General features: G+C 46.6%; 1 protein-coding gene across 1 annotated transcript; it reads left to right on the forward strand.

Annotated features, from left to right (window-relative positions):
• Positions 1 to 27,207, forward strand: LOC103373401 (Krueppel-like factor 7; the record flags this gene model as incomplete). The annotated part of the gene is made up of 3 exons (XM_008303279.1): positions 1 to 102; positions 19,752 to 20,379; positions 27,084 to 27,207. Coding segments are annotated over exons 1-3 (854 nt in total), but the record flags the coding sequence as incomplete, so codon positions are not given.
• Between the last annotated feature and the right edge of the window lie 634 nt (positions 27,208 to 27,841).

Consider the following 27,841-nt stretch of genomic DNA (forward strand, 5'->3'; position numbering starts at 1 on the left):
ATGGATGTCTTGGCGAACCACAGTATCTTTCAGGAACTTCAGCTCGTTCACGACACCGGCTACTTCTCTGCCATGCCTTCGCTGGAGGAAAACTGGCAGCAGGTACGTCTCAACTTTCAAATCCAGCCGCTGCACATCCCTCCTCACCCCGGCTTTCACCTAACGCGGTCCGCTCGCTGATTTGTAGTCACATGCGCTCGGGATGCAGGCGTCAACTTTTCCTCCCCCCCCCCCAAAAGCGTGGCTCTGTGTAGTTCGGGCAGAAACGAGGAGGCGAAAAGCTTCCTATCACTCATATATCTGACAATTTTCCGAGAGATGGCAAAGTGGATATGATGCGAACGCACGCCGGTGCGTAATAAAGCTGTCAAATGCGATTTGGGGAAGATGGAGATCCGAATCTCATAATAGAGACTGAACTGGTCGTGAATAATACATATGCATCCCTGAGATTATTGAGTTGTGAACCCCCCTGCATGCAGAGAAGTCCCCTCTCTTATTCATTATACATATCCTAACATGTCTGGCTTTGTTCCATCTTTAAATGCAGGAGTAAGAAAAAAATATGTACGAGGGAAGAGCAGGAAGAGAAAAACTGTCATGTGCATATTCGCATCCACATTCCACCCCCTCCCCACCTCTTCCTTCATCCAAGTTCAGTGGAGGAGATATAAAGCACGGGGATCCACGCGGCCACATGGCGATGGATGCATGGGGAGGGAGATGCGCCGGCACTTGACAGAATCGCTCCTGCTCTTAGATATTCCTAAATCCCATTTGTCTTTTCTGGTGTTTAACTAAATGGTTTTGTTTAAGCTGGATGTGGCATTTTAAACTGCAAATGTGATACTTTTTGTAGAAGAAATGCTCCATTTTGTCATTTTTCTGGCGTAAAAATGCGTAAAAGCTGCAGTTTTATATAAGAAACACGGATTTCTCATTATTATTCCTCCACTGTGTCAGTATAGTTTCACCTGTCATGCACAGGACCAGCATCTTCCCCTCAAAACAACCCTCCTACTTTCCTCTTTCGTGTCCAAATAAGGACCACGCAGCCATTGGACCACCTGCATTGCTGCTGCTGCTGCTGGAAATGATGCTTTCCATGCTGCACTTGACTGACCGGAGGAGGGGGGGGAGAGAGAGGAGGGGGAAAAAAATCATTGCATGGAAATTTGATGCTGGTATTGTTCATGAAATAGGAGCTTTTTCCCCACTTCTCTGCTCCATGCGTAAGAGAAGGGGGGAGGAGGAGGAATAGGAGTGACAGGGGGAGAAAGAGAGAGAGAGAGAGAGAGAGAGAGAGAGAGAAACCGGTGCGTGACCGTGGATCCATTCGTTGTGGCCAAGCAGCCTAATTGGCATCCTACTGTTAGCCACCGACGCATCTTTTCATAACAAGTCTCCAACTCCCTGCCTTGACTGTCAGTGGATTTTAAATTGCATGGGCCTACGTGTACCATATGCAGCGCGTGTCTCTCTGCTGTTTCTCACCCACAGCCTGCATATCAAAATCAATACCTAATGCAAATGTAAGAGAGGGAGAGAGAGCTGCATGTGTAGGCAAAAAGGCTGGGAAAGCTCAGTTTTTTTCTTACACTGGGATGATTGTTTGCAGCCACCAAGACAGCAGCATCCATTTTGGAATTAAAGAAAAGCTTGGAAGTTAAATGTTGGAGGCTTTAGTTTGCCGAGCAGACATGTGGTGTCATGTAGCAGCTGCACAGAGTGCAACCTGGGCACCGTTTAATGTAATTCTTACATGATTTTGCAGATAAAGTCTTGGAAGAAACGTCACAGGTTTCTTGCCTGATGACATCTGCATCCCTGAACATGCAAGCTGACATGCACCTTCAGTCACTTTTTTAAAAACAGGAATCAAAAATAAGGTCCTAATTCAAAAGCACTCCCTCCACCAGCTCACTGCGTTACAAATCACCGGAGTAAACAACTGCATCCTTTATGAGCACATGGATTATGACTTGCCACACACTTTTGAAAGCCCCTCTCCGTCCACGCGGCGCAGAGATGTTCTTGGCAAAAAGCAATCCTTGTGTTCATTGTAGCGGCATGAAGACGCCACCGAAACGCTCCTGAATACAGGAATTATGAGCTGTGGCTCGCCTTAAAAGCTTTGTCTCCAGCCGAGGACCCGCGGTTTGAGCAGTCCCCTCTGTATTCCAGGCACAATTTAGAATTTGATGCTTTTATGGGGTCTGATGGCGAGATAGGAGGCTGTTGTAGTCGGCCCCTAAATGGGTCCCTGAGATGCGATGGCAAGAATGATGACTGTGTCCCCTGTTGGTGTCTGCGAGGCATGATTCAGGCGGGTTATAGGGGGATGGGGAGAAGAAAAAGGAGTAAAGTGTTTTGGAGGTCTGCAGATGGTACATTTGAGGCCGCTATTTGTTCCATTATTGAACCTAATAGTGCCAAACTGAACTGTGCTGTCTCGCTTCCAAATCCCAGTACAGTCGGTTGCTCAGAGTTGGAACAAGCAGCCGGGCTGAGCTGGATTTGGAACAAGCAACGCTGGTCAAAACTTACTCATTATTTGTGGAACCCAGTTTCGCTCAAAGACTTACACGTGTTGTGTTTTTTTTTTTTTGCATCTTCCCCACCAACAAATATGGCTCGTTATCTTGGCTGCAAACGCTTGTTATGGTCGTGCTTGTTATGCTCTTTTTGTAAACTGGCTCAGGGAAAGAAGCTCGTTTGGCTTTATCGTGGAATATTTTATCGGTGTCTTCGCGAGTGAAATGCAAAAGACAAAACATCTGGATCGAGTTTCACGGCTGATGTGATGCCTTCGGCTGATGACGCGCTCCTCATCCACAGCACTTGACCCTGATGGGGAGGATGTAACGGGACACCACCGATGGCTGTCTGTCATTGACCTCCATACCCTCCAGCACATATATTATCCCAGAGGGGGTTTGCACACATGTAGACTGAGTGCCTGATGCCTACCCAAGCGAAATGTCTGTATGTTGTCGCACGGTGCATTAAGGGTTTCTATATGTGGACTCACTGCACAAGGTCTTTCTAAATGCGGAAAGAGCGGCATGGCACTCCGAATGCAAGCCCTCAGATGCATCCACTTACATCCCGCTCCCGACTCAATAACACGCACATTTCTTAGGTGGCGGCGGCGGCGGCATCGGCGGCAACTCCGTCTGGAGGGTCGAGGCGGGGGGAAGGTGGAGGAAGTTGCCGAGCACGCACATTCTCCCCACTGCAGGGTTTTGCATTTCACAGTCCGGCGGGTTTGAACCTCCTCCCAGGAGTGACACACAGAGATTGTAGGGTGTCCTCGTGAGGAAGAAGTAGCAGATAGATGGGAGTCATTTTGCATTTTGACCGAGAGGCCTCCGAGGGAAAGACCAGGGGAACGTACGTCTTCTCTAGAGACAACACGATTGAGAGACTTTGCAGGAGAGCGGCGAACATCCATATTGCGTCTATATGCAGCCCCGGTGCATGTCTGCGTATGTGCACACCGGTGCATATGTGTCTCAGTATGTTATGTAATCCTCAGTAGGCCACAGCTGCTTTCTCACACACACAGAAGGCATGCTGGGGAGCGCAGCCAACCGGCCCCCTCCTTCCTGTCTTCCTCCATCTCCATCCCTTGTTCCTCCCTTTTTTTTTTTTTTCTCGCTTTCCTCCTGCCTCCTTCTTATAGAATTAGCACAGTATGGATTTTTGATCTCTGCAGGGTTTGGTTGTGTAAGCTCAGGACTTGTGTGCGTTTTCCTCTCCCCCACTTCCCGCTGCCAGGTAGCAACGCTTCCCCCAAGTTTTGCCCGACTTTGCTTCGCCGGAGATGTTAAGAGTCACGTATTCGCTGTCTTGGTAGGAAGCAGAAGTACACTAACCAGTTTTAAAACACATCTGTTCCCTGCGACCTTTTACTGGCTGCTGCTTGGATGTAATTTTATGCAAATTAAAATTAAATCAATCCTGTAACGGGCGCAGTTTAGCATTCGGCGAGCAGGCGGAGGAAGGACAAACTGGGGCTTAATCTTATTTGTCTCCAAAGAGGTCCTGGTGGCGTTTGCGTCGCAGGCATGTTGCTTTATTAAAATGTCACATCAGCTTTTAAGTATGAGATGTGTGGGATTCCTGAAGTTTCTCCAAAGGAAGTAAACCCTCCCCCTCCACATGTGTTAATTGTCTTTTAGCTTAGGTGACATCTTAGACCTGTTTGAACGAAACCTTTTCCCTCGCCTCATGACGCTCAGATGTCTCGGCGTGGAATTGATTCTTCACGGTGCTGTTTTGCTCGCCTCTAACCCGATAGCGGTCAGAACATCTTGAAGATGGATGCCACGTAGAATGTATTTGACATGGCCTGGCCTGTGACGCACCGAGGCATGAAAGGAAGGCTTTGTGCGTCGCTGCACGATTCCGCGTCTCTGCCGGACTCCTTTAAAGTGTTCGCAGCCACAAGGTTATTACTCGATTCCGAGAATGGGGTCTGTTTATCGGTATTAAAAAAAAAAGTTCGGCTAATTAGTACAAACAGATAAATGAGCCGGAGCAGCAAAAAAAAACTCAATTTGGAGCAGAAGCAGTTATGTTAACAAGGCGGTGCTTGCTGTTTTCTAGGAATGCATGTGTTTAATTTGAGATTCTACCTTTATTTCAGCCTCCAGAGGTTGTGATGCACGTTGGAGGCTGGGAATTTCATTACATATAGGACGCTCTCTCTCTGGAGATCACGGGATGTGTTTTCTGCACGCGCCGTCGCGAGCCGGCGGTTCGTGTGTACGTTGTGTAATGAGATGTGCGAGCGACCCCCTGACCCAGTAACATCCATTCTGTTATAAGAGCGCTTAGTGAACTCTGCCACCTCCGTCTCATCACTCAGGGAGCCGAGAGGCGATCGGCGGTGATAGGTGTCGGCTACTGCTTTATGGGCATTGATGAAAAGGTTGGGAAGCGCTGATGAAAGAGAGGACGGCCGAGGAAGTATTCATTTGTCTGACGCTCCGGTGACTGGCCCATCGGAGAGGCAGAGGAGGTGGTGTAGGAGAGGAGAGAGGAAAAAAAAAAAAAAGAAAAGGCAGTGAGGACAGGAGGGGGAGGGAGAGTGGTGAACAAGCACATCTTTATGTATGGCTTCCGTCTGTGAAACGCTCTGCCACCCCAGGTTTGATTAACAGTGAGAAGAGGAGCCAGTCATTTTTTTCGCCTCACGCCAGCACACATGGCTTGGCAATGACTTTCACATCATTTGAGGCGAAATCGGGAAGCCGTTACAGCACCTTACAGTGATCCGACATGCTTCGCTGCTGCCATCCGGCTTGGCAACCGCGGGGGGAGAAAAGAGAAAGGCGGAGAAGGAAGAGAAGTCTCAGACACTTGTTTTATGCTTTGGAATCACCACCCTCTCTCTCTCTCTCTCTCTTTATCTCATGACTGTTGCTCTCTCTCTCGAATTCTGGAGGTTTGGACGAGTCGCCTCGCTTGATTCGCCCTGCTCTAACCCTGGTTTAAAGTCGGTTTCTCTTCAACAAAAAAAAGTTGAATTCAGGAGAGTTATGCAATCAAAATCTTAAGCTTAATAAAGGAGCCACAAAGCACGTCGTGACTAAAAGGCAAAAAAGATACAAAAAGCAGCATTTATTTTATTTTTAATAAAGTTTGCTCCACATTTGAGAGGAGCTGAAATGAATCTACCGGAGATTTTAGCACATCTGACTATTTATCACATCTGTAATCGGTTTAACTGGATAGTTTTGTGAAGGGTTTGACGATAGTGTGAAACCTGAAGCAGTTAGCTGAGCTTAGCATAAAGACCTGAAGACTTTTCAAATACCGCAAAAAAGCCTAAAAAAATGACAAGGACCGCTTGTTATCATCGGCTGTTTGATTCTCATTTTGCTGCTACCTGCGTCTGAAGTGCCGCTTTTATATCAGCTGCATCAAAAATAATGCCAGCTGTTGTTGGAAATAAGTGATCCATCATTGTTGCTAATGCTGCCATGTAGCTGTTGGCACATTTGACATTGTTGTAATTAGCTGAACCCGATGAGAGTGAAATTTCACCTTGTGTTTGACGTGTTTAACTCGACGCAAGAAGGCCCCGAACACGCAAAGGCTCCGAGTCGTGCTCTTGATTATTGGCCGGCGTATCTGGACGTCCATTGGCTTCAACGACGACCGCACATTCACACTATGTCCAGGCATTTTGCAGCCATAATTGACTGTGACATACGAAGCGTTGCATCCCATCTTCCTGCCTACCTGTTGCTAGGCAGCCTTGGCAAGCAGGAAGAGCAGCTTTGGCCTATTTGTTTGTTTAGCTGTCAGTCTGGAAGGCTAATCCCACCCCGAGGGACTCCTAGCCATCCAGAAACCACAGATCCAGCCATGTGGACCATCTCTCTCCAAAGACCGAGAGACAGTTGGGGCGGGGGGGGAAAGAGATGGAAAGGGGAGAGAGACAAGGGCAATTTGCCCTGAGTAAACACCGCTGCTTGTTGTTGTCATCGAAGCCAGTCATCAATCACGGCCCTAAGCTCTCGGCGGTGACAGCCGCAAGGACGTGACGCTGCCTGAAACCGGTTGGATAGTTTATAAAGCCAGACAGTCACTGGTGGAGATCGGGCCTTGTTGACTTTTTTTAGGAGTTCGTAAAACTCCTTTTAAAGGATGCTCGAGGTGGGGCGTCCGGTTATCGGCTCTCGGCTGTGTTGCGTAAGCTCCGGAGATTTCAGTGTCTCCTTGTAAGTCAGTCACATGTGTGTCGGTGGTCCAACACGCAAAGCCAGTTTGTGTTGCGTTTCCACCTGCCACGGCTCACCGCTCCAAAGCTGTCGGGCTGGTCGGCCACAGCGTTTCATCTGTCACTATCTCCCTCTCTGCATCTACTCATCTACCTTTCCTCCAAAGATTGCTCGCTTTCTTCTTTCATCACTCTTTCTTACCTTCATCTCCCTTTTATTGTATTTCTGTCTCATCCTGCTCCGTCTTTTATCGTTCTCATCTCTTTTATGAGATTAAGCTTCAATCTACCCCCCCCTCCACCTCCACCAACCCTCCCCGATTGTATTTGTTTCTCTGTTATCCACCCTTTTCAGCAATCCACTTTCTCAAAGCTGCTAAATTTTTAGAGTTGCGGTCTTGGCAGCTCGAGAACCAGGGGTGAGGACTCAGATGGGTGGTCAGAAATAGATAAAGACTGTTTTCCATTGTCAGCAGCTGATGCTAAATTCGCTGGAAGATTAAACCGAGTCCCAAATTACCCTAAAGACACTGATATGTGGAGCCAACTGGGTGCGTCATGTAGTTTCAGTCATTCCAAGCCCCTGCAGGGTTGAGTTGTCTGAAAAAGATACGACTTGTATCCTCGAAACCAGACAGATTCAGCTTGAATTGGGATTAGCCTACATGTCAAAGCCTGAAAGCGCAGTTTTTCCACGACGAAAAATATTATTTTAACATGTCTGCTTAGTAAAAAAAAAAAAAAAAAAATGCTGTATAAATGTCAAAGAAGACAGGCAGAGGGGGTGAGAAGATTTTTGCACCCTGCTTAACTCTTCCAACGGCCTGGGAAGTGCCCTTCTGTGATTTAATGAGACCTGTGGGAAGAGCCATTCATCAGCATGACAGCGTACCTCTGTTTCCCATTGTTCTGTTCTGGTATGTGAGGGGAGCAGTGTGTGTTTTAGCCTTAATGATGGGCTGGCAACCCTTTGATTAGATGAATCTCCTGGTGCTAATTAAGATTTAGGCTGCCAAAAGACATCTGTGTTTATGCCTTCCGCCCTTTCCCCCTCATTCCTCCCGTAAGCGCTCGCATGTGAGCGTCTTACGGTGATGTTGGACTAAACTTTTGACGGGTCATTTCAAACGGGCCTGAGTTGCAGAAATAGTTTGTTTTTCTTCCTTGAATGTGAAGTTTATGGGAGTAGAATATGGAAAAGCTCATTTAGTCTGTATTGGAGCGCTAAAAAGTAGACATTAGCTTCCCAAACAAGTGGAAACGTCCCGGCGGAGTACACATTTTTTAATTGGATTCCCATTTATAACTAGAATGACACTTGGAGGGACCTCTTGCTAATGCATCCTACAAATACCTCTTGAATCAAACTGAGCGTTCGTTTGTCCGCGTTGCACCTCAAAATCCGCCGGGTAGTTTTTGTGCAATCCTGCTGACAAACAGGCAAACAAACCGGCGATGATGCTAACTAGAAGAGGTTAATGCAATAATTTGAATACACTGAGAACAAATTAAACTAACGTTGTTTTGCATTGAAGAATCATCAGTATTTTTTTTAGATGTGTGTTGATTTGTGTTACTCCTTAAGGGCTTTGCGACAAAACGAGGAACACCTCATGCTGTTACTTCATTTAATATGCTTCCGTCTCCTCTCGCTAAACGCAGGAAATTCAAATATTCAATGCTAAATCAATAAAAAACAAATAATCCACACGAGGGGGATCTGTTGTACAAATCGACTTAAAAGCATCCTGCTGTCGATGTACCCCGTCCCGGTTTAACTATGGTGTCACATAAATGTTTCACTCCCCAATACCCCCCTCGTGCCTATTTTCAGGGAAGAGAATTTGATAACTTATGCTAACAAGAAGGCATCCCCACCCTCCGCCCAACCCTCGCTCCCCTCCCAGACATCCTCCTGCTTTCCAGTTTACCGCTATGTGTTATTCAGTCTATTGCCCCAGATATTATTTCATTGTAAAATGATGCCAATTAGTAAAGCCAGTCGCCGGTGGCTGTGGTCTGGCTCCGTCTTCGTTCCGGCGGGGGAAGTTATTTGGGTCGGCAGCTATTTTCGGCCTGTGATGTTGCCAGGAATACTTTAGGGAGCAGCCACTGTTTTATAAGAGAGCACATCAATAATTTTCATCGGTGTGTGTGCGTGCGTGTCAGCAAGAAAGAGAAGAGTTTATGTGTGTTTGTAATTGGAAGAAGAAGAATATTCAGCAGAGCAGGTGGTGCACATAAACACACGCTGTAACTGTCGCGACCTCCCATTAATTTAAAGCGCGTTAATTTGCCAGCCTCCTAAACTTTGACCCCGAATCTTACGGCGGCTCTTATTCGGGGGCTTTCCCCTTTGCCCTGTAATCGCCCACTTTTCCGAACCGTAAGCCCTATTTGTGGGACGCGAGTCGAGACCCGAAGGCCAGAGTCGATGAGTTCCTAACACCTTTCTTAAAGCGTCTAAGCGCCCTCCTCCCGTCTCCCCTGAGCAGCCGCGCATTGTCAGGATGAAATTGGGGTGAAAAGTCCTCGCGCGTCCCGCTGAAAAGCCAACTGCTCTGCACCGCGGGGTGAATGGGTTCAGCCTGCTGCGCTTGCCTCCGCCCATCACCATACAACTCGCTGTCTCCCCTCGCTCTCTCTCTCCACGCTATCTCTTGGAGGAGAGCCCACAGCAGCAGCAGTAGTGGCGGCAGCGGCGGCGGCGAGGAGACGTCTTTCAATATTTTAAGCAGCTTGTGCTAATCTTTGTCGCTCAGGTTTGTTTTGAAAGCATCGCCGCGGAAAATAAAGACAGAACGACAGCGCCCCACCTCCTGTTTGCGCATGTGAAGTCACCGGCGTGTACACGCTCTTGCGTAACTGCACAGATTCCCAACGCAACCCTGGAGCTTAATCCACCTCGGCCTTGTGAGAACGTACCACTGACCTGCATCCGTGCTTGTTTTCTTGACTTCTTCGCTAACCCCGGTGACAAAGCCTGAAACTGTTTCCCCGATTGTTACACAAGAAGAAGGGTAAACACAGACAATTATAAAAAAAAGGTGGCTTCTTATTCAGAAGCATGTATGAATGAACCGGGTCTTATCAGTGTGGGCACGGCGCCACTTCATGGTTTGCGGACGTGATTGGGGTGCCGAGCGGCCCTTTCTGACTGGCACTGTATGAGGAGGAAGCAGAGTTTTTCCGCTTCACTGTTCCCTTTATCTCTCCCCTCTCTCTCTCTCTCTCTCTCCTATCCCCTCTGTTATTCTCGGCCCTCCTCCTCCTCCCCTCTCGTTCTCTTTCGCTGCTCGCCGCTCTTTTGTTTCTCCGTGCCTTTTCCAGCCAAGGCCCCATTCTCTTGCCCCGTCATTGTGTGCGGTAATGAAGATTAGCCAGGCTGCCGCACACAATGGGGTCCCAACATCCGGAGCCGCAGACTCCCCAAATCCTGCTGCAAGCTGCTAACCCCGGTGTAAAACCACTGTTGTTGCCGACCCCCTCCATCCACGAACCCCCACACACACACATATATATATGTTCATCCGCACACATGAGCGCGCCAACATGCGCTCTGCCGTGTTGATAGGAAATGGCTGAAATGTCTCCTGATTAGATTAGGATGGTTTTGACAGCTGAGAGGGAGCGCTTGGCGACTCATACGCCGATAAACAGCAGCTCACCCAAATCCAGTTAAAGAGAGACAGAGTTCCCCTCCCCGGCGAGTGCAACACGGCTCTAGTCACTGGGATTATACCTCCCTCCCCATCCTCCATGCCCCGCTATTCTCCTCTTTCCATCTCATCCTCTTCTCCATCATTCATCTTCTTCAGTCTCGAGATGCCTCTTCTCTTCTCTTCTCTTCTCTTCTCTTCTCTTCTCTTCTCTTCTCTTCTCTTCTCTTCTCTTCTCTCCGTCTGTATCCTGTTTCACCCTCACCTCTTCTATCCCCGACTTAATACCAGAACAAAGACATTTTCCACACTTTGTCACAAGCTATTTAGATGGAGCAGCAGAGGTCTTTATGTGCGGTACACTTGTTGTATCCCCGAGCCTAAGACCTCTTAATAACGCCCGTATCGCTCTCAAGGTCGGCGGATCGTCGCGAGTTCGATCTTGTTTACTTGTCGAGCTACTTTCAGCGATTCGAGGACGCTCGCGTCGCTTTGTCTGCGCGGAAAAGAAGGATTATCCGAATGTGAAGGCAGTTGTTTATTGTAGAAATACTGGAGGAAAAAAAAAAGAATGTTGTTTTGAGCAGGTTGTCTCGCTTACATCTTGAATCTGATGTGGTTTTCATGGCAGGAGTAGCCACGCGTTGTGGTAATTGCTAGCTACCTCGTCACTGTGTGTCTACATTTTATGGCAGGTTGCAACCTTCGTTAAGGTGCAATACTTACTGCCAGAATTGGAATCTTTCCAATATCATCATATGTGTATCAATGAGCATGATATATATTAACATCCATGCATTATCTATACACCGCTTAATCCTCACGAGGGTCGCGGGGGGGCTGGAGTCTATCCCGACTTAGGGCGAAGGCAGGGGACACCCTGGACAGGTCGCCAGTCCATCGCAAGGCCACACTTAGAGACAGACTATATATTAACATGATTTTTTTGTTTTTTTTTAAGTTTCACAATCATCGTCAATTGTGACACTTCTATTATTTGTACAAAAATGTGTAAAGGAAGTACAAAAATGGCAAGTTGTGTTTTTATAGTTGAATGATTTGAACCAAAATTGCAGTTCCTCGAACGGCCACTAGAGGCTGACTCTAAAAGCGAGTCAATCCCCATTAACCCCCATGTTAAAATACCCAACTTTACGCCTGAAATAAACAAGCTGACAGCCTGATATTAAAAATATTTTGGTCTCTGTGGCTAATTTATCCATGTTTAAACTGTATTGAGGTTCAGAGTTGTGCATCATTAAGGATTGTGGATTAACCTGAAGTTCAGATGGGTGACGCTTCAACACCTCTCTTTAGAAAACCGATGAGTAATGAAGGGTTCGTCCATCTTTATTGACGGTCCACTGTAATGAGTTCAGATCCTGCAGTGATTTGGAGAATACAAAACTCACAAAAAAACAACAAAAAAGGCAGATATTTCCCCAAACTGTTGTCAGAAATCTAAGGCTGCAGCTACTTCATTATCATTTCATAGTTGTGTGTATTGGGATTACTTGTCCAATTTAGAAGTAGAATTAGTGGGAAATTGCCCAACTCCAGTTCTTAGAACTCAAAACAACTTCTTCAAATTGCGTCCAACTGAAAAAAAAACAATTTGCAAGAAAAAAAACGCAGCATCTCATTTGGGAAGCCGGTGAATACGTGCGTTTACATCCCTTACCTCGGTGCCAGTTAACAAAATGAGCATTTAAATTCTTTTGTTGCCATGGAGACGTCAGATTTCCTATTTTTGAGCATCCTTGCTGGCGAGTGGACCCGTCGCCACCGGTTGGTCGTGTCCGTGTTGTGGTGTGAAACCAGAAGGGGGAGGTTCCCGGTGCCTTTCTGTTGTGTCTGCTCAGAGAAAGCAACGGGGGAAAACGTCTTTCTGCTCCATTAAGCAGAGGTCACCAGGTTTTTTTTTTTTTTTTCTCGCGCGCTGAGTGCTCCATCATTGTGGTTTTCCTTGCTAGATGAAAGGTGCTTTGAAGATCACACGCAAACTCGCAGGCGTGTCGTGTAAACCTCCAGTAACTGAGGGCTTATGTGTTGGGGAGGAAGGAAGGTGTCTTGCCTGGAAAACAAGCCTCATCCACGTGTAACTTTATTAACGTTGACCATTGAAATGAAGCGATCAGAGTTGAACGCAGTGTCTATTAGCGCGGCCATCCAAACAAAAAAAACTGACTGCGCATAAAAAGGAGGTGTCAGGTTTACAATCAAACGCGCATTATTCCCTCAAACACTGTCAGCAAATTGTGATTTAACAACTGGCAGTGTCTGTTATCAGCTTGAAGCCCGCGCTGTGTAAAACTGCCTCAAGGTGCTGCGTTGCCAGGCTTTGACGGAGAGGCTGACGGCGCCTCTGATTGTTACTGTGAGGCTAATGTCGCCTGATAAGGCTGTGTGTGTAATTAAGCTGTTTCCGTGGCGCGTTATCTGAAGCTAGGTGAGGCTTGGCTGCCTGGAGAGATGGAGCTGTTAGTCAATGAGCAGGAGGACTCCTGTCTGCTGTCTGTGACATTTCAAGCTTCATATCTTTCTTTCTTTTCCCCCGCTCTAATCTGCAATGTAATGTTTTTTTTTTTTTTGCTTATGCATGTGCAGGTGGCGAGATGCTTCATCCGTCATCCTCCCCTCCACCCGAATTCCTTGCACAGTTGAGGCCTGTTTGTTCATCTTTCACCTGTCTGTCTCCTCCTCTCCGGGAAAGGCAGATAGATTAGCTTTGTTTCTCCCCTTTAGCCTCTTTCTCTTTGTGCTCCCGCTCCCCTCCGTCACTCCCTCGCGTCGCTGCTTCGAATCCCTGTCGGGGCATAAGGAGCTCTAAGATCCCTCCTGGCCAAACCCGGCGCCCCCTGCCGCGCTCTCCATTGAGAATAACAGCGACGTGGGGGCGTTTCGACTATTCAGATCAGCGCTGAGGAAAAACGAGGCGCTATCTCCCCGCCCTTCCCCTCTATCTTGGCCCCTGTAGGCAGGTTTCCCGCTCATGATGATGCTGCTGCTCTCCAAGGAGTCTGGAAATCTGGGGGCCCCGGCTTTCTTAGCGAGGGAAGGAGCAGAAACCCCCCGAAGGGGAGCTTAGAGGCGAGGGTGTGCTTATTTTTTTTTTTTGGAGGTTTTGTATGGGCAAGCCGGGGCGGGCGAGTGTCGTGTAAGTATTGCTCAGTGAAGCTATAGATTACCGTCTCTGTCAGCTGCGACGGCCACTGCTGATGAGCTCCTGCGCGGTATCATTTCGTATCGATTAGGCGCCGCGATGCAAACACACACACAAACACACAAAGGCTGTTGGCGAGATGGCCGCTGCCTAGGGCTACTGGTCATTTAGCTGTCACCTCAAAGTGATGGCTTGGCCCGGCTCCCCCAGATCAATGAGAAACCCTATAACACACCGTGGCGGGATGAAACACACACACATATGTGCGTACACAGGAAAAAGCCCGCCCAAACTTTTGCTGCAATAAAACTGCCAAATGTGTTGCTGAATTACAAACACCAATAACAAAAAAAAAATGACAATAAACAAAGTCGGTGAGGTAAAGCAGTGTGTCATCGAAATGAAATCAGAAGGGGATAAGACAATTTGGTTCTTTTGCCGGCGAGACTTCATATTGATGCGAGGCCTGATATGATTGTTACGTACCTGTGGGGTAAAGCTCTGATTAATTTCTCAGAGGGATTTTAATCAGAGCTGATATCGCGGTGGTATTGCGTTCACACGGCGCCAATGGAAACCAAAGCCATCTTATTTTCTGTGACCAATGGCGTTGCTTAAATAAAAAAAGCATTGCAACAAGCAATACACAGACTGTCGGCTGAATGCGAAACAACAAAAGAAGCTGCGGAGAAGCTTGTGTTAATTCATCCATGGCATGAACGTTACTCACTTTCTACAAAAAAAATGAGTAATCAAACCGCTGCTACGTATGAAAAATGGCCAAAACAAATAATTAATGTGTCATGTCGGTGACAATAGGGTTTGACAGTCGAGCTGTTTTGCATCAAAAGTCAGTGCAAACTACAAAATAGTGTGGCTACAATATGCATAATGAAGAAAGGCGAATGGGAATTGTGCTTATTCAGTTACTGGAAGTTAGAGGAGACAAAACGATGCTGCAGTTCCTCAGATGACCACTTGGGGCCAGCGCAAAAAGTGACTCAAACACTATAGACCCCCATATAAAAATGCCCAACTTAACAGCAAGAATTGGTACAATTGGAGGTTAATTTTTACACAAATCAGCTGTTCTGTGCAATTAACTGGCTTAAGTGACAGATAAGATAAAGATAAAGATAACTTTATTGATCCCACAGTGGGGAAAGTTCACTGTTACAACAGCTCCAAAACAGATGGGTGCCTTCGACATTTGCACGGCCAACGTCAGCTCCGCTCAACTTCTTTGATCAAACCTCGAAAACGGGAACAATGAGCTTCAAAACCACTCTTCAGGGAAACCTGTGGGTGACATTGTAAAGGGCCGTCTTTAAGCTAAGCTTAGTTTCCCAGCTGCTGGCTCCAGCTTACGAGCAAATATGATAGGGGATCAATCTTCTCACATAACCGAATGGTGCACACATGGCCACAGTAGAGTCAGGAGTTGGTTTGTGGATGGTCGTTTTGGGGGCTGGAGTTTGGTATTTGGTCATGGACGTTTAGTTTTTTGGAATGTTACAGAGAACTTTGAAGATTTGTGCGGCGCAAGGTAGCCATATAGATGGGACCTAAATGGCTACCATGCTGTATTGAACATCGATTAACATCATGAACCCTTTGGGAAAATGTTGGGAATAACTTCACATACACTTCTACACAATCAGATATCTCTTTCCAAATGAAGCGCCCCCTGCTGGCCATTAAAAAGAAAGCAGGTTTCAGTATGAGCTGCGAGGCTACATTGATCTCTAATCAATGTATTTAATTTAATCAAGTATATTGATTTTAAATTGGGAGTCATGTTATATAACTCCAAAAGTCGATTGAACATAAACTGTGTGCCTAACAAAGATTAATTATCCGAGATTTAGTTCTAAGCAAAAAAAAAAAAGGGGGGACAAAAAAAAAGGTCCTGCAGGGAATCATGGTTCATCTCTGAAAAGATGTGACAACATTCACCCCCAAACCCAACACATGTAACAATAGTGTTGCATCGCCCCCTCCAGCTCAGGGCCCCCTTATAGCCCTGCCCTTTTCAACCCGGCTAGCATCAGCTCCGAATATTATTCACGGCACCTTGTCTCTATCACGGCATCTGTAAAAACTAAACACGATCATCCTAAAATTAATGAGCCGTATCCACCCCATTACATTTATCTGTTTAGTGGTGTTTTGGGCCTTCCTTTAGGGCATTATGCATGCTCTTCTGTTCATATTTATAACCCAGGCTTTTTATTAGCGACGTAGTGGGGTGCTAACAGTTGGGAGGCAGCATGCACTTTGATGGTGATGGCAGGCGGCTTGGCGCGGGCCAAATGTGGAGAGAGGTGATGGAGGGAGAGGATCAGCTGCCAGGCCAAAGGGGCCCCATTGGAAGAGGGGAGGAGGAGGAGATTTATCTTCCTTTTTTTTTTTTTTTTTTAACTTAAAAGTGGAAGCGAGTGAATCAGGGTCTGGTTCACAGCTCTCAGCCTGCTTGACTTTGTGAGAAGCGTGTCTTGTGATCAGCGAATATTTGTCACACCTGCTGTATTTTAAGCCTCACTAACTTGAGGTGTGTTCTGCATGCGTGATTCGCTGTGTGTGTGGGTCTTTGTGCGCGAGCTGCTCTTTTTCTTTTCTTTTTTTTTGTTGGTCTACGTGCAGAAAAACACAAAATGCATTTGTCCACAGGTCGCTTTTCATTTTTATTGGCTTTTTTTTTTTGCTGCTGTTGTTGAAATATTTATTGGTTTTTACAAAAGGAGAGAGAGGAGGGGAAAGATGACTACATTCAAGCAACATAAGGTTCGCTAAAGAAATGAGAAGACGCTTTTGTGGCAGGTTTAATTGTTAAAATGTTCTCTCATGAATCCCCCTGCAAATCGGATGCACATTTAGTTTATTTAATTGCAAGAAACACACAATGAATAGAGAAAGAACGTGCACGCTTGATACCAGGGAGATCTAAAAGCAGATTTCAATCTATGTCTTGCTGTTATTTGCATTGTCGACTGAAGCTACAGCTGAAAATCATCTCAGTAATGAGCTGAATGCTTTTAATAAGCTCCTGCTTTTGCGAGAAAACCGCAGTAACATAAACCAGAGTCGCACTTTAGCCTAACTATTTTGATATCGATAATTAATTCGGTCACTCGCAGCCTTTTATAAAATTTGATGCAACAAAAAACCAAACAGACGTTGCTTTATAGGCCTCGCTCCTGCACTTCAATCAGCATCAATTTGTTTTAGTGGTCAATCCAATTACATGACATAACATATGGTCAAAAAGGTCAGAGTAGGTTTTATGCACCCCCTGCGTCCTAATTAAGCTGATCGACCTTTTTTCCATCTTTGAAAATTTGTCAGAAAAACTTGGTTATTGGTGCATTTATATAGAATAATGTTTGGATTCTTTTGCTGTGAGCAGTTCTCATGAATCAGTCGTGTGTGAACAGGCCTTAGTCATTGGAAATGTGATTATACGAGGAAAAAAAAGAGCTTCAGGTGATGACTTCTGCAGCTCGAGAGAGGAGCAAAGTGGCCGTTACACTCAGGAGATATGGAAGCATGAAGCACTTGTCACCCCACCAGCCTACGCCACCACAGCGATTCCCTCCGGTTCGGAAGGAGGAGGAGGAGGTGGCGATGCTGCCGGAACAGCCATTGGATTGTCTCAGCTTATCTTGGCTCGCATGAAGGAATCATCCCGAAAGCCTTTTAGGAAATGGACCCTGGCTTTGTGCGGAGCCAATTGATGTTGGCTCTCCAGATCGGCGTTTGTCCAAATGGAGTTGAAGCAGGGCCGTGAGCATTCCTTTATCTTGGCTATTGTGCTTTTGGCTCTTGATTCCCTTTTTTTGCCTACACACACACAAACACGGCGTTCACTTCAGGCCGGCGAGTGGATGAGTTTATGCACGTGCGTAGGTGTTTCGCACAAACACGCATACAAGAGGCGCATAATTACACACGGAGTGGCGTAATTATGCATACGTGCACTCGCAAAATTATCTGCATGCACACATGCAAAGTGGCATAATTACGCCACATACAGTACGTACACCCACACACACACACACATACACAGAGGAACTGCTGATCAACTGCATGACCTTCTCTCTAACAATGTTAATGTCACCACCTGGGGGAGGAGGAGGGAGGAGGTGATGGAGTGATGGGAGAGAAGGAGAAAGATGGAAAGAAAGAAGCGCATGATAAGCCTCCTCCCTCCTCACCTGGAGCCTCTTTCATCCTCCTTACCTCGTCTTTCCATTCGGGAATGCTCGCACGCGTTGCCCCGCTACATCACCGTGGGTCGCAACCTAACATTTAGCGTGCACGAACCCCTTCAACTGTGTGTGTGCGTGAGGCCCGTGGCTCGCCCGCTGACAGGATCCTGTTACGCCAAATGTCACACTTCCAAAAAGGATTCGGCCCCCCACAGAGAAAATGAAGTCAAGACCTTCCTTCGCTCCGTCTCCCTCTCTCTCTCTCCTGCCTCCTTCACCTTGTCCCTCCATCGCTCACCTCCTCCTCCTCCTCCTCCTCCTCCTTTACCTTCCACTCAGACCCCACTCTCGCTTATCCGTTTCTATCCTCTTTTCCGCTCCCTTGAACTATCGCTACCTCGCACACGCTCACCTAAGGTTTGCAGGCCTCAGCGTTTTGCTGAATAAAGTCCCCTTTAACTGGCTGGTTTTAGGGTATAATTAGTCCTCACCTTGGGAGAAGAGGAGAATGAAGGAGGGGGAAGGGGGAGAGAAAAAAAAAAAGGTTGATTTTAAGCAATTGATAGGGGCAGAAGGAGGGTGGTAATTGTGAAAATGAGTGGCGGAGGAGTTAAAAGAACAGTTTGTTTTTTTTCTGCAGCTCATCGACTTGCTTCATCATGTCTCGGCGGCTTCAATATTTAATTGTGCTCTGAAAGAAGGAATAAAGGGGAGGAGAGAAGAAAAAAAAATCCTTTAATTCACAACTCATTGGCCGCAGTCATCAAGGAAACAGTAAAGACCTCTTAGATAGAAGTTCTTTTTGAAAGCAGAAAAGAAGAAAAAATCGTAGGCGTGCAGTGGAGAGAGGAGACATTATCTTCACTCCTCTGTTTAGATGTGGTCTCGGGCAGCTTTTTAATTTGATGTCAGTATGCAAATAGTGTAAACAGTCACAAAAAAAAACTCCAAATCCTCTGAGTTTTTTTTTTTTTTTTTTAATTCCTGGAAGAAAATGACTTAGAGGAGAAATCGCACTCCCTTAGCAACAGACACCCCTCCTCCAAAAAAGAAAAAGGTTTTATTTTTAGAAGGTGCAAACAAGAAAAAGGGGGGAGTTCTAAGATTGTAAATGTCTCTGATGTGTTCAGTCTGTACAACCTTATTCCTGATAATGGAACTAGCTACTCTGTCTGTCAGTGCCTATTTACACACAAATGAAGTGGCGAGTAGCACGCGCCCAGTGGAGCTGCTAGCCTCCATCTCAGCTGTCAAAACGGGTTAGTGGCTACAAGCGAAACACAACGATCCCTGGGATCAAACTGGCGCCGTCCATTCAAACATAATAGCTTCATCCTTGGACATGGAGCGTCTCTTTTTTTTTCCCCCCCCTTCTCTCCTCGCTCTTTCCTTTAGAACCTCACCAGCTTGCTGCAAAGTAATAGACTTCTCAGGATGCCAGTTCACACAAATCGGGGATGCAGCCTTTTATTTGCCCTCCGCGGGGAGAGGTGTTTGGAGTATTAGGGATGAAGCAGACCATAACTACAGCTGAATAAATCTTCCTATCTTGGCTCCGCGGAAGCCGGTGCACACATGGCTTGTCAAAGCTCTATAAAATGTTGTTTGATAGGAGTTCTGTACAGTTTAGGACTTCTCCTCCTGCTATCCACTCGCCTCGCTTTCGTTCCGCGCTGCAGCGGTTTGCAATCAGTCAGAGTTTAATCAGCCGTCTTGCCGCCGTTGCCAGGTAATCCTGGCTGTCTCGGCGGCTATCTGTGCGTGTGTGCATGTGACAGCTGGCAGAGCTGCGAAGTTGCCTGACTGGGTGAGTGGATGGCACCATGCAGATTTCCTCTCCGCGGCGTGTAAAGGCATATTGGATGATCTGATGGCTGTTGAAATTGTCAAGTGGGATTTGAGGCTGAGGACGGGCATCTTCAGTGCAGATGTCCAAATGTGTAAACTTGAATGAATTGAATCTAAATTGAGTGTTTTCTCTCTCGCAGACCTGCCTAGAACTGGAGCGTTATCTGCAGACGGAGCCCAAGCGTCTGTCTGAGCTCTTCGACCAAGACTTGGACGGCCTCCTAACTCCAGCCTATCTGAAGGAGGACGGAGAAGAGGAGCTGTCAGACGCCCTTCTACCCAGCCTGCCGAGCCTCCCGGAACCTCCCAGCCCACCTCCAGTGATACTCTGCCCCACACGGAAGCACTTCCCCACCGCCGGCGCGATAAGAAGAGAACTCAAATCCAAAGGACAGGGTTTGGAAAACGTGGAAGGGATGGAAGGGGTCCACCAGGCTCAGCTGAGCGCCGTGACCTCCCTGACGCCGCCGTCGTCGCCAGAACTGGGCCGGCACCTCGTCAAACCCAACCAGACGCTGACGGCCTCGGCCGACGGGACGCTCACCTTGAAGCTGGTGGCCAGGAAGGTGGGGCTCAGCGCGGCCCGGCTGGTGGCGGGTCACGCGCTTCCCGTCCGGATGAAGGACGAGGAAGAGGGGGCCGCGTGCGTGATCGGGGTCGGAGAGCTACCGGAGAACAAGAAGAGGATCCACCGCTGCCAATTCAACGGCTGCAGGAAGGTGTACACCAAGAGCTCCCACCTAAAAGCCCATCAGAGGACGCACACAGGTGAGGATGAGCCAGAAGCTCGTTGATAAAAGGGTTGTTTTTCGGTTTGTGTTTCTTCCCACTGTTAGTGGTGGAAGAAGGTGGCAGATGGAGCAGATGGAATGCAAAAAAAATCTGTAATCAGCAGTTTGGAAAGAAAGTTGATCAGATATTTTAGGTTTGCAAAGCACAAGAGGATTTGCTCACGGAGTCGATCAGAATTTAGTTTTTTTATTTTGCAGTTTGCACGTTCAGGGATTAAAAGGGTTTTTCTGCACGGCTTAGTCGGTAAATGCTGTCGTCTCACGTGAGCTACATTAATTGTTGTAAATGCATACATGGTTGCATAATGTGAATATGATTTGTGGATGCAAGCATGTTAGTTTTTAGATGTAAGTGATCATTTCCATTTCTGAGGACACCTCTCTCACCAGAGGTAGCAACTTGATACACCTGCCGGTAATGAAAGTGATTGACGCTCATTGCTGGTGACAGGTTAAAAAGGCTCGATGCTGAAGCTAAACGGCTGCTGAGCAAGACATAGGTAGCATGTCTGTGTTGCAGAACCGAATCAAAATCTTTTTTCATATTAAACCCAATCCGGCTCTTGTCTTTTCTTTGGATTAGCACCACGTTTTTTTTTTTTTCCTTCTACCAGTTCTATCGGCGGTGATCTCTCTGTGGTTTATGTTCACACTGCACCCGTCCCTCCAACCAGTCAGTGCTCCTGAGTTCTTTGATAACCCGACTTGAGATAATTGAGGAAAATCCACCTGCTTCACATTCTTGGACACACGTACAAAATGCACAGGAGGTGATAAGGAAGCGGCTTCTGTAATCACAGAACAGGCCTCTGTGAAATATGGAAATATCACAGATAAAAATGTGATGATTTAAGAAAAGCCCACTTCTCTTATCCCTCTCTTCCTACCTAAGTACTTCTCTGTGCCAAACCAGGGCAGGTCCTCCTTGTCAAGGTTCTTCTCAAGAAGGAAGGAGGAAGGAGGAGGCGGGGGAGGGTTCAGGAGCTATAACTCTCCCGCTCCTCCATCTCAATCCCAAACCACTCAGACCTCTGTCAGGGAGCTGTCCTCCGTCTGAGTAACTGCACAGTGATGGATGGATTGACCTGGATAGGCCGCCATTTCCCCACTTTATTTCAGGCCCTGCCGTCCGTCCTCTGTAAGTCTAGGTCAGTGTTTCTGAGGTTTGATTTTGCAGGAACCGGTTTTAAAATCAGGGAAAATATGCTTGAATTAAAGCGCGTCATAATCTCAGGGAGGCCATCGGCGGGCTCGGTCCGGTAATAAAGCACCGCTGAAGTGTTTAGCTCCTGAGTAGTTTGGCAAGGTGTGAACAGTGTTCTGCTGGAAATAATTGGGCTCAGTCTCTACCCCCACCCCCACCCCTCGAAGAAAAGCTTTCAGGGGTGGAACGAGATGAATATTGACATCTGACGTGTGGCCACGAGTCTTTACTTAACCGGAGGAAATACAGCAAAGAGCGTCCATCACGCTAAACCAAGTTACAGCGACTCATATTAGATTTGTGCGCTCCCCGGCATCTAAATCCATCCACTGTTTGGTTGACAGATCGCCAAAGCTGTGCAACAAAGACATGCGACTTGTTTACCAGCTCTGGCTCGCTTGTATTTTTTTTTTTTGTGCGGGGTGTGAATTTGGAAAAAAAAAAAAGTCAACTTGTCAATTTCTGCATGTTAAGGATAATGAAAACATGCCGGACGTGTGATCACACCCTCCGTGGTGCGCAGGCATCAGCCTGACTGGAACAAAGGGCACAGACATGCCATCATTGATTTCCCCAGTGTGGCGTGTCTACAGCCCCTGTGATTAAACTCCACGCCAACTGGGCCAGCTTCATGGGAGAACGGTGCCATCGGTGCTGTCCGCTCACAAAATCCATACAAGCAAAAAAAAAAAAAAAGCTGGGCATGAGGTCTTAAACAAACTAGAGATGAATCATCTTGAGTGTCCAGATGAGAACCAGAACATGATGCTGGTGTTTGGTGCTCTGTAAGACGTGGACTCTACTTAGAAGGGAGATTCATTTGACTTGCGTGACGAGCAAAACGAGCAGCAAATAGGGAAAAGTATCAAGGAAGCAACTTGTTAGCTAGAATGGTTGTGCAGATGGTGATGTAGGTCGGCTGGTTACATGCTTTCTTTCTGCGTTTTTATTTCTTGGTTGCTTTTATTAGTCTATTCAAGTAGTCAGTTACAGCCCTATCTCCTGAAAACAACACCCCCATTCAACAACAATCCAGTAGTAAACGTATTTACTCCTGGATTCTGTTTGTTAAGTATCTCAAATATGGTTCTCGTCATTACATCTTTGCCATTTATCTTGTTGCTTTACTGAAGAAAAATGAAGAAGAAGCTTCAAACACGTTTTGAAATATTCTAACTAAAACTGTGCTGTTTGGCTAAACCTACCCGCTTAGTTTTGGAGCCTAAACTTAACCAGTAAACTGAGAAGTAAACAAATAAAAACAGAAGACTGATGGCCCAACATGTGATGCAACACCTGGTCTGTTTGGCAAAAGGACTTTAGCTGATGTACCTATCTTGCCTTTCAGGGAGCAAAAACACTTTTTTCAAAACATGCGTGAAACTGCAGTTTAGTTGAATACGAATGTAGTTTTTGGGCAACAAGGGCGTCATTTGGACAATCACAGCTAGTTCTTCAGAGCCCAAGGTCACATTGTTAGATTGCTGTTTATTTAAATATACACTAATTGGTAGATCAGGTGTATAAAACTATGATGTTTTGCTGGAAAACTTCAGAAAGCATCAGTATTTCCTCATCACACCACAAAAACTACTCAGGAATAACAAGAAAAGCACAACAAAGAGCCTAAAGTGGTAATCGGGCCTCCCAGTTCCTTAGATCTCAACCTGATCGAGCGTTCCCAAGATGGAACCCAACAATCTAGTGCCAGCATCCTGGTGGTGGACCCAACAGGACACCCCCTGAGGTTTAAATGGTGGATGGATCCGAGCTGTTTTGTTGCCCTGAGGGTGACCTACACAATATTAGATTAGCTTTAACGCTAACTGTGCTGTTTTCCGAAACCTACCCTACTAGGTTTTAAAGTTGGGGCTGATCCATATATATTTAATACTAAACAGAGACACATTCTCGAATTTTAGAAGCTAACATTGTCTTGATAACCAACATTCACTATAATATGACACCACCTGGTAAAAACAAGGACGATCCCTGTCAGATCAAAATGTCATTTCCCAGCTAATGTGGCGTGCCCTTTCTTTTCCCCCCCTCTTCAGTAAATTGTTTAAAAATTATAGCGATTTAATGATGGCACTATATGCTCCATACAGCATCTTAAAGTGCACGGTTCCTCGAGGAACCCCTCCCCACCCCCACCTCGAGCCTATCAGTGTCACTTAAGGTGCGAGAAGGAACATCTGTCTTGTTATTTAAACCAGGAAGGTAGAGCGACGAAGGGCGGGGGGGGGGAGATGTCGACGTAAGATGACAAAAGGAAACACAAAAGCTAAGAAGAGGAGAGAGAGAGAGAGTGACATGGAGTGAAACAAAGAGTAGATGAAGACAGAAGACAGGGATGTGGAGGGGGGGAGGAGGAGGTACAGTAGAGCGACCCTCTTCAGAAAAAAAAAGACAGCAGTGCCACAGGCTCCCCCATTCACTGAGCCATTATCCTGACAAGTTTAAAGATGTCATTACTCAAATCCTCTTTTTCTTAGTTGTTATTTCCATAAATTACCGACGGAGAAAAGGCTGCGATTTAATCTGGAATTAGACGAGCTGAGTTGAAATGACAGTGCCCTGTAGAGCTTTTTGGTGAATAGGCTTATGGCAGATAAGGAGTGGTACAATTAGATTTTGGGCAGGGTAAAACACGACGGCTGTTGGGTTCTTCTTCTTCTCTCTCTCTCTCTCTGGCTCTTCTTTCCTTTCCCTCTGTGCCTCGGCGGTGTTGCACATATTCCCCATAGCTGCTACTTTGTCGGTTAGTTGCTGCGATATTGACGAAGTGACACCAAATGCTTCCATCGACTGGGTTTTTTTTTTTTTTTAAGCAAACACCCTAAAACAGTGATATGATGATGTGCTTAACCACGCACACACTTAACTCTTATTTTTACTCCACCAGAATTCATGAACCGCATTTGACTAAACCTCCCTACAAAATCTCCCGCTCTGATCGCCCGTCCCTCATCACTCTTCACCCAACATGCCTCTCTCCTCCCCGTCTCTAAGCCCGCAGTGCTAGAAGCCTATAAAACGTTCTCCGAGAGCCGCTGTAATGACCTCTGAGACCCAGATGCCCTGCTTCGGCTCCAGCTAATGGAGGGAATGTAATTAACTTCCAACGCTGGCACCTGAGAGGCTGGAGAGGGCGCGTGCGTTTGCGTTCGGAAGTAACAGATTACATATAATGGGATTACAGTGACTCAGGAAACACCCAGTTATCAGATTACGGATGAGAAATATGTGATTTGATTATTTGGGAAAAACATCAAAAGCAGAGGAGGAGGGAGAGAGAAAAAAAGAAGCATTTTTACTTTTTTTTTTCTCCCTCTGAGTGGCAGTAAATTAGGCTCTTATTAAATAATGCAGAATAAATAATTGCACTGTCCACAGTCGGGATTCTTTTTAAAATCGGAACAAATAATCCACTTAGCTTCATAATCGACATTATATGTTTTACAGGCAAAGTAATCCAAAAGTAACAGAGCATAATCAGATTATGCTGCTGAGTTCAGGCTAATCCAGTGGATTAGGGCCGCTGATTGCCATTTAAACCTGTCAGTCAGATTGTATTTTAAAAGTGGCCTTTCTAGTCAAGTGTGCGCGAGAGAGAGAGAAAGTGTGTGTTTGCAAAATAGTGTGTACTTGCTCTACTTGCCTGTTTGTACGAGGGCATCTTGAGGGAGAGGAGAGCGGATGGAATGGGGGGGGGGATCTGTTGCTAGGCAACGGGGGCAGTGTATCGTTGGAGGAGTCAGTAGCTGAGTGGTTATGTACTGCTGCAGGCTCTGGTCTCTTAGTGCCCCCTCCCCTCCCCTCCTCCTCCTCTCCTCCTCCTCCTCCTCCTCCTGCACCACCACCACTACTACCATCGCCACCCCAGCCCCACTTCTCCCTCCTCCCCGCCTCTTGCCCTGTACAGCTCTACGGTTACCGTCGCTAGGCAACTGCCTCCGTGCTCTGCCAGCGTGCTCGGTAATTGGCCGGTGGCATGGCGGCGTGCCGTTGCCAGATCCAGCCAGCTGCACTGACTACTGCCTCCTCATGTTTCACCGCTACACCCCCTACCACCACCACCACCACCACCACCACCTTCTCACATACACACACAGATACACCCCGCCCCCTTGCTTCCATTGCTAGGCAACACATTCAGGCATCCCTGCCTCCCGGGAATTTCATTGGACAGAGCCGGATGGCCCAAACCTGCTGCTTTGGGTGCTTCTGGGAAGTGAGGCAGTATGTAGGGATGCATGGCCACAATGGGGACACGCATGCATGGATGGATGGAAGATAATATAGTGTGCAATTTATCTGACATAAATTAATTTCATCTATGATAGTGGAGGATTTTTTCTTTTAATACAAATCAGTCAAAACGAACCCATGGTGGTGTTTTTATTTTTTTTTTGTCAGTTTCATGAGACTGGAGGTCACTCTTTTTCTCACTTGTTTATTTATCACCTCATCACTGCTGTAACCCAACGCCCCTCCGTTTCTCACCACCCAAACTCACATCATTCCCGCTAATGGAGTTTTTTCCCGTAACACGCCCGCCCCGCCGTATATTTAATAGAAAGTGCTCGAGCGGGTCAGATGTTAAGAGATTTGTATTGTTTTTCTGATTTGCTTTTTTTTGCCTTGTGCATTTTTAGTGTCAACTGCATTTTTTTTTTTGACATTTAACACCAGTGGGGGGCAAAAAAAGGCCTTTAATTAGAAATACAGGACACAGTGATGATTTTTTTAAACTTGTTTTTACAACAGCTGGTACAGATAATGCCACTAACTGTCTTTACGCTCGTCTTGACTTCACAAAGCAGCATTGATTTCTTTCTTCTTCTTTTTTTAATTCAATGGATATATGTGCCAGAGCCACTCAGCTGGTCAGCGCGTCTGTATTCAACCGTGAGCACCGGTCCAGATGGGATGTGACTGATGCAGGTGACATCTTTTGGAGGTGGACGCAGCTGGCAGATTGTGGCTTCCTTGCCATTATGTGACTGGCCTAATTATCACCACCACCACCACCACCACCACCACCACCCTCCCTCCTCTCTCTCCCCTGCCGGCATATCTGCAGCCTCCTCTGCCTTAATCCACTTCTGCAACACTTCTCTCCTACTCCACTTTTTTCCCCCCCTCTCCTGGTCTCTTCTCACCTCCTCTCTCTCTCATCCACCTTGCCTCTAATCCTCCCCTCCTTCCTCCTCCTCCTCTCTCGCTTCACTTCTCTCAACCCTCTTCTTGCGTGTTCAGCAAAGATGGGAGACCGGTGGGAGCTTCTCCATCTCCGTGTTAAACATTGCTCTCTTTTCGGTCAAGTAAAAAAAAAAGTGCAGGATGCATTTACCTAATCTACAGCATTAAAAGAAATTTAGGGTCTACAATCCAGAGTGCAAAACAACAAACAAGCCTGTGATTGGTGCACCAGCGATCAAACAGGTGCTTATGTGTTTTTCATCCCCCAGGTGAGAAGCCGTACAAGTGCTCGTGGGAGGGCTGCGAGTGGCGATTCGCCCGGAGCGACGAGCTGACGAGGCACTACCGCAAACACACCGGCGCCAAGCCTTTTAAGTGCAACCACTGTGACAGGTCTGTCAAAACACAACTCTCCCTCCCTTCCCTTTTCCGTCTCATGTGTTTTTTTTTTTTTCTTCCATTTTCCAAAAGGGTTATTTGAAGTACTTCCACGAGCGCAGCGGGCTGTGTTTTACCATTGTGTTTTGTACACAGTTTGGTGTAGTAAGAGAGCGCTACAAGATGCTGGTAACACACCCAAAATGTGTTTGGTACTGACCCAGTTTAAAAGTGTGCTGGCAGGATTACTAATGTGCTTTTTTTTTTTTTTTTTTTCTCGCAACCAGACTCTCCGCTTGTTCAGTCTTTCAGTAAGAATCCAAAGAGTGCTCATTCTGCTCTAAACCCACATTAGGCCTGGTGCAGAATATTAATAGTGAATCTTCTCACATGGTGATACATGGCCTTGATTTGGAGGCTGCTTTCAGACGGGGACAGAGGTGTGAAATGAATGTAGAAGCCATTAGCATAGTCGCACCTAACTGTGTGGAATATTAATTTGAACTTAGGTTTTTTTTTGTTTTTTTTTTCGAGTAATGGTTTAAATAATTTGTTCAAGCAGAATATCTCGGCAACAAATCACGATTCCTCAAAACGCTGCTTCATGGTTTAAAAGACAGGTTGTCTTTTTTTAAAAATGACAAAATTA

This window comes from Stegastes partitus, unplaced genomic scaffold, assembly GCF_000690725.1.
Source record: "Stegastes partitus isolate 25-593 unplaced genomic scaffold, Stegastes_partitus-1.0.2 Scaffold1970, whole genome shotgun sequence".
Taxonomy (NCBI): Eukaryota; Metazoa; Chordata; class Actinopteri; family Pomacentridae; genus Stegastes; species Stegastes partitus.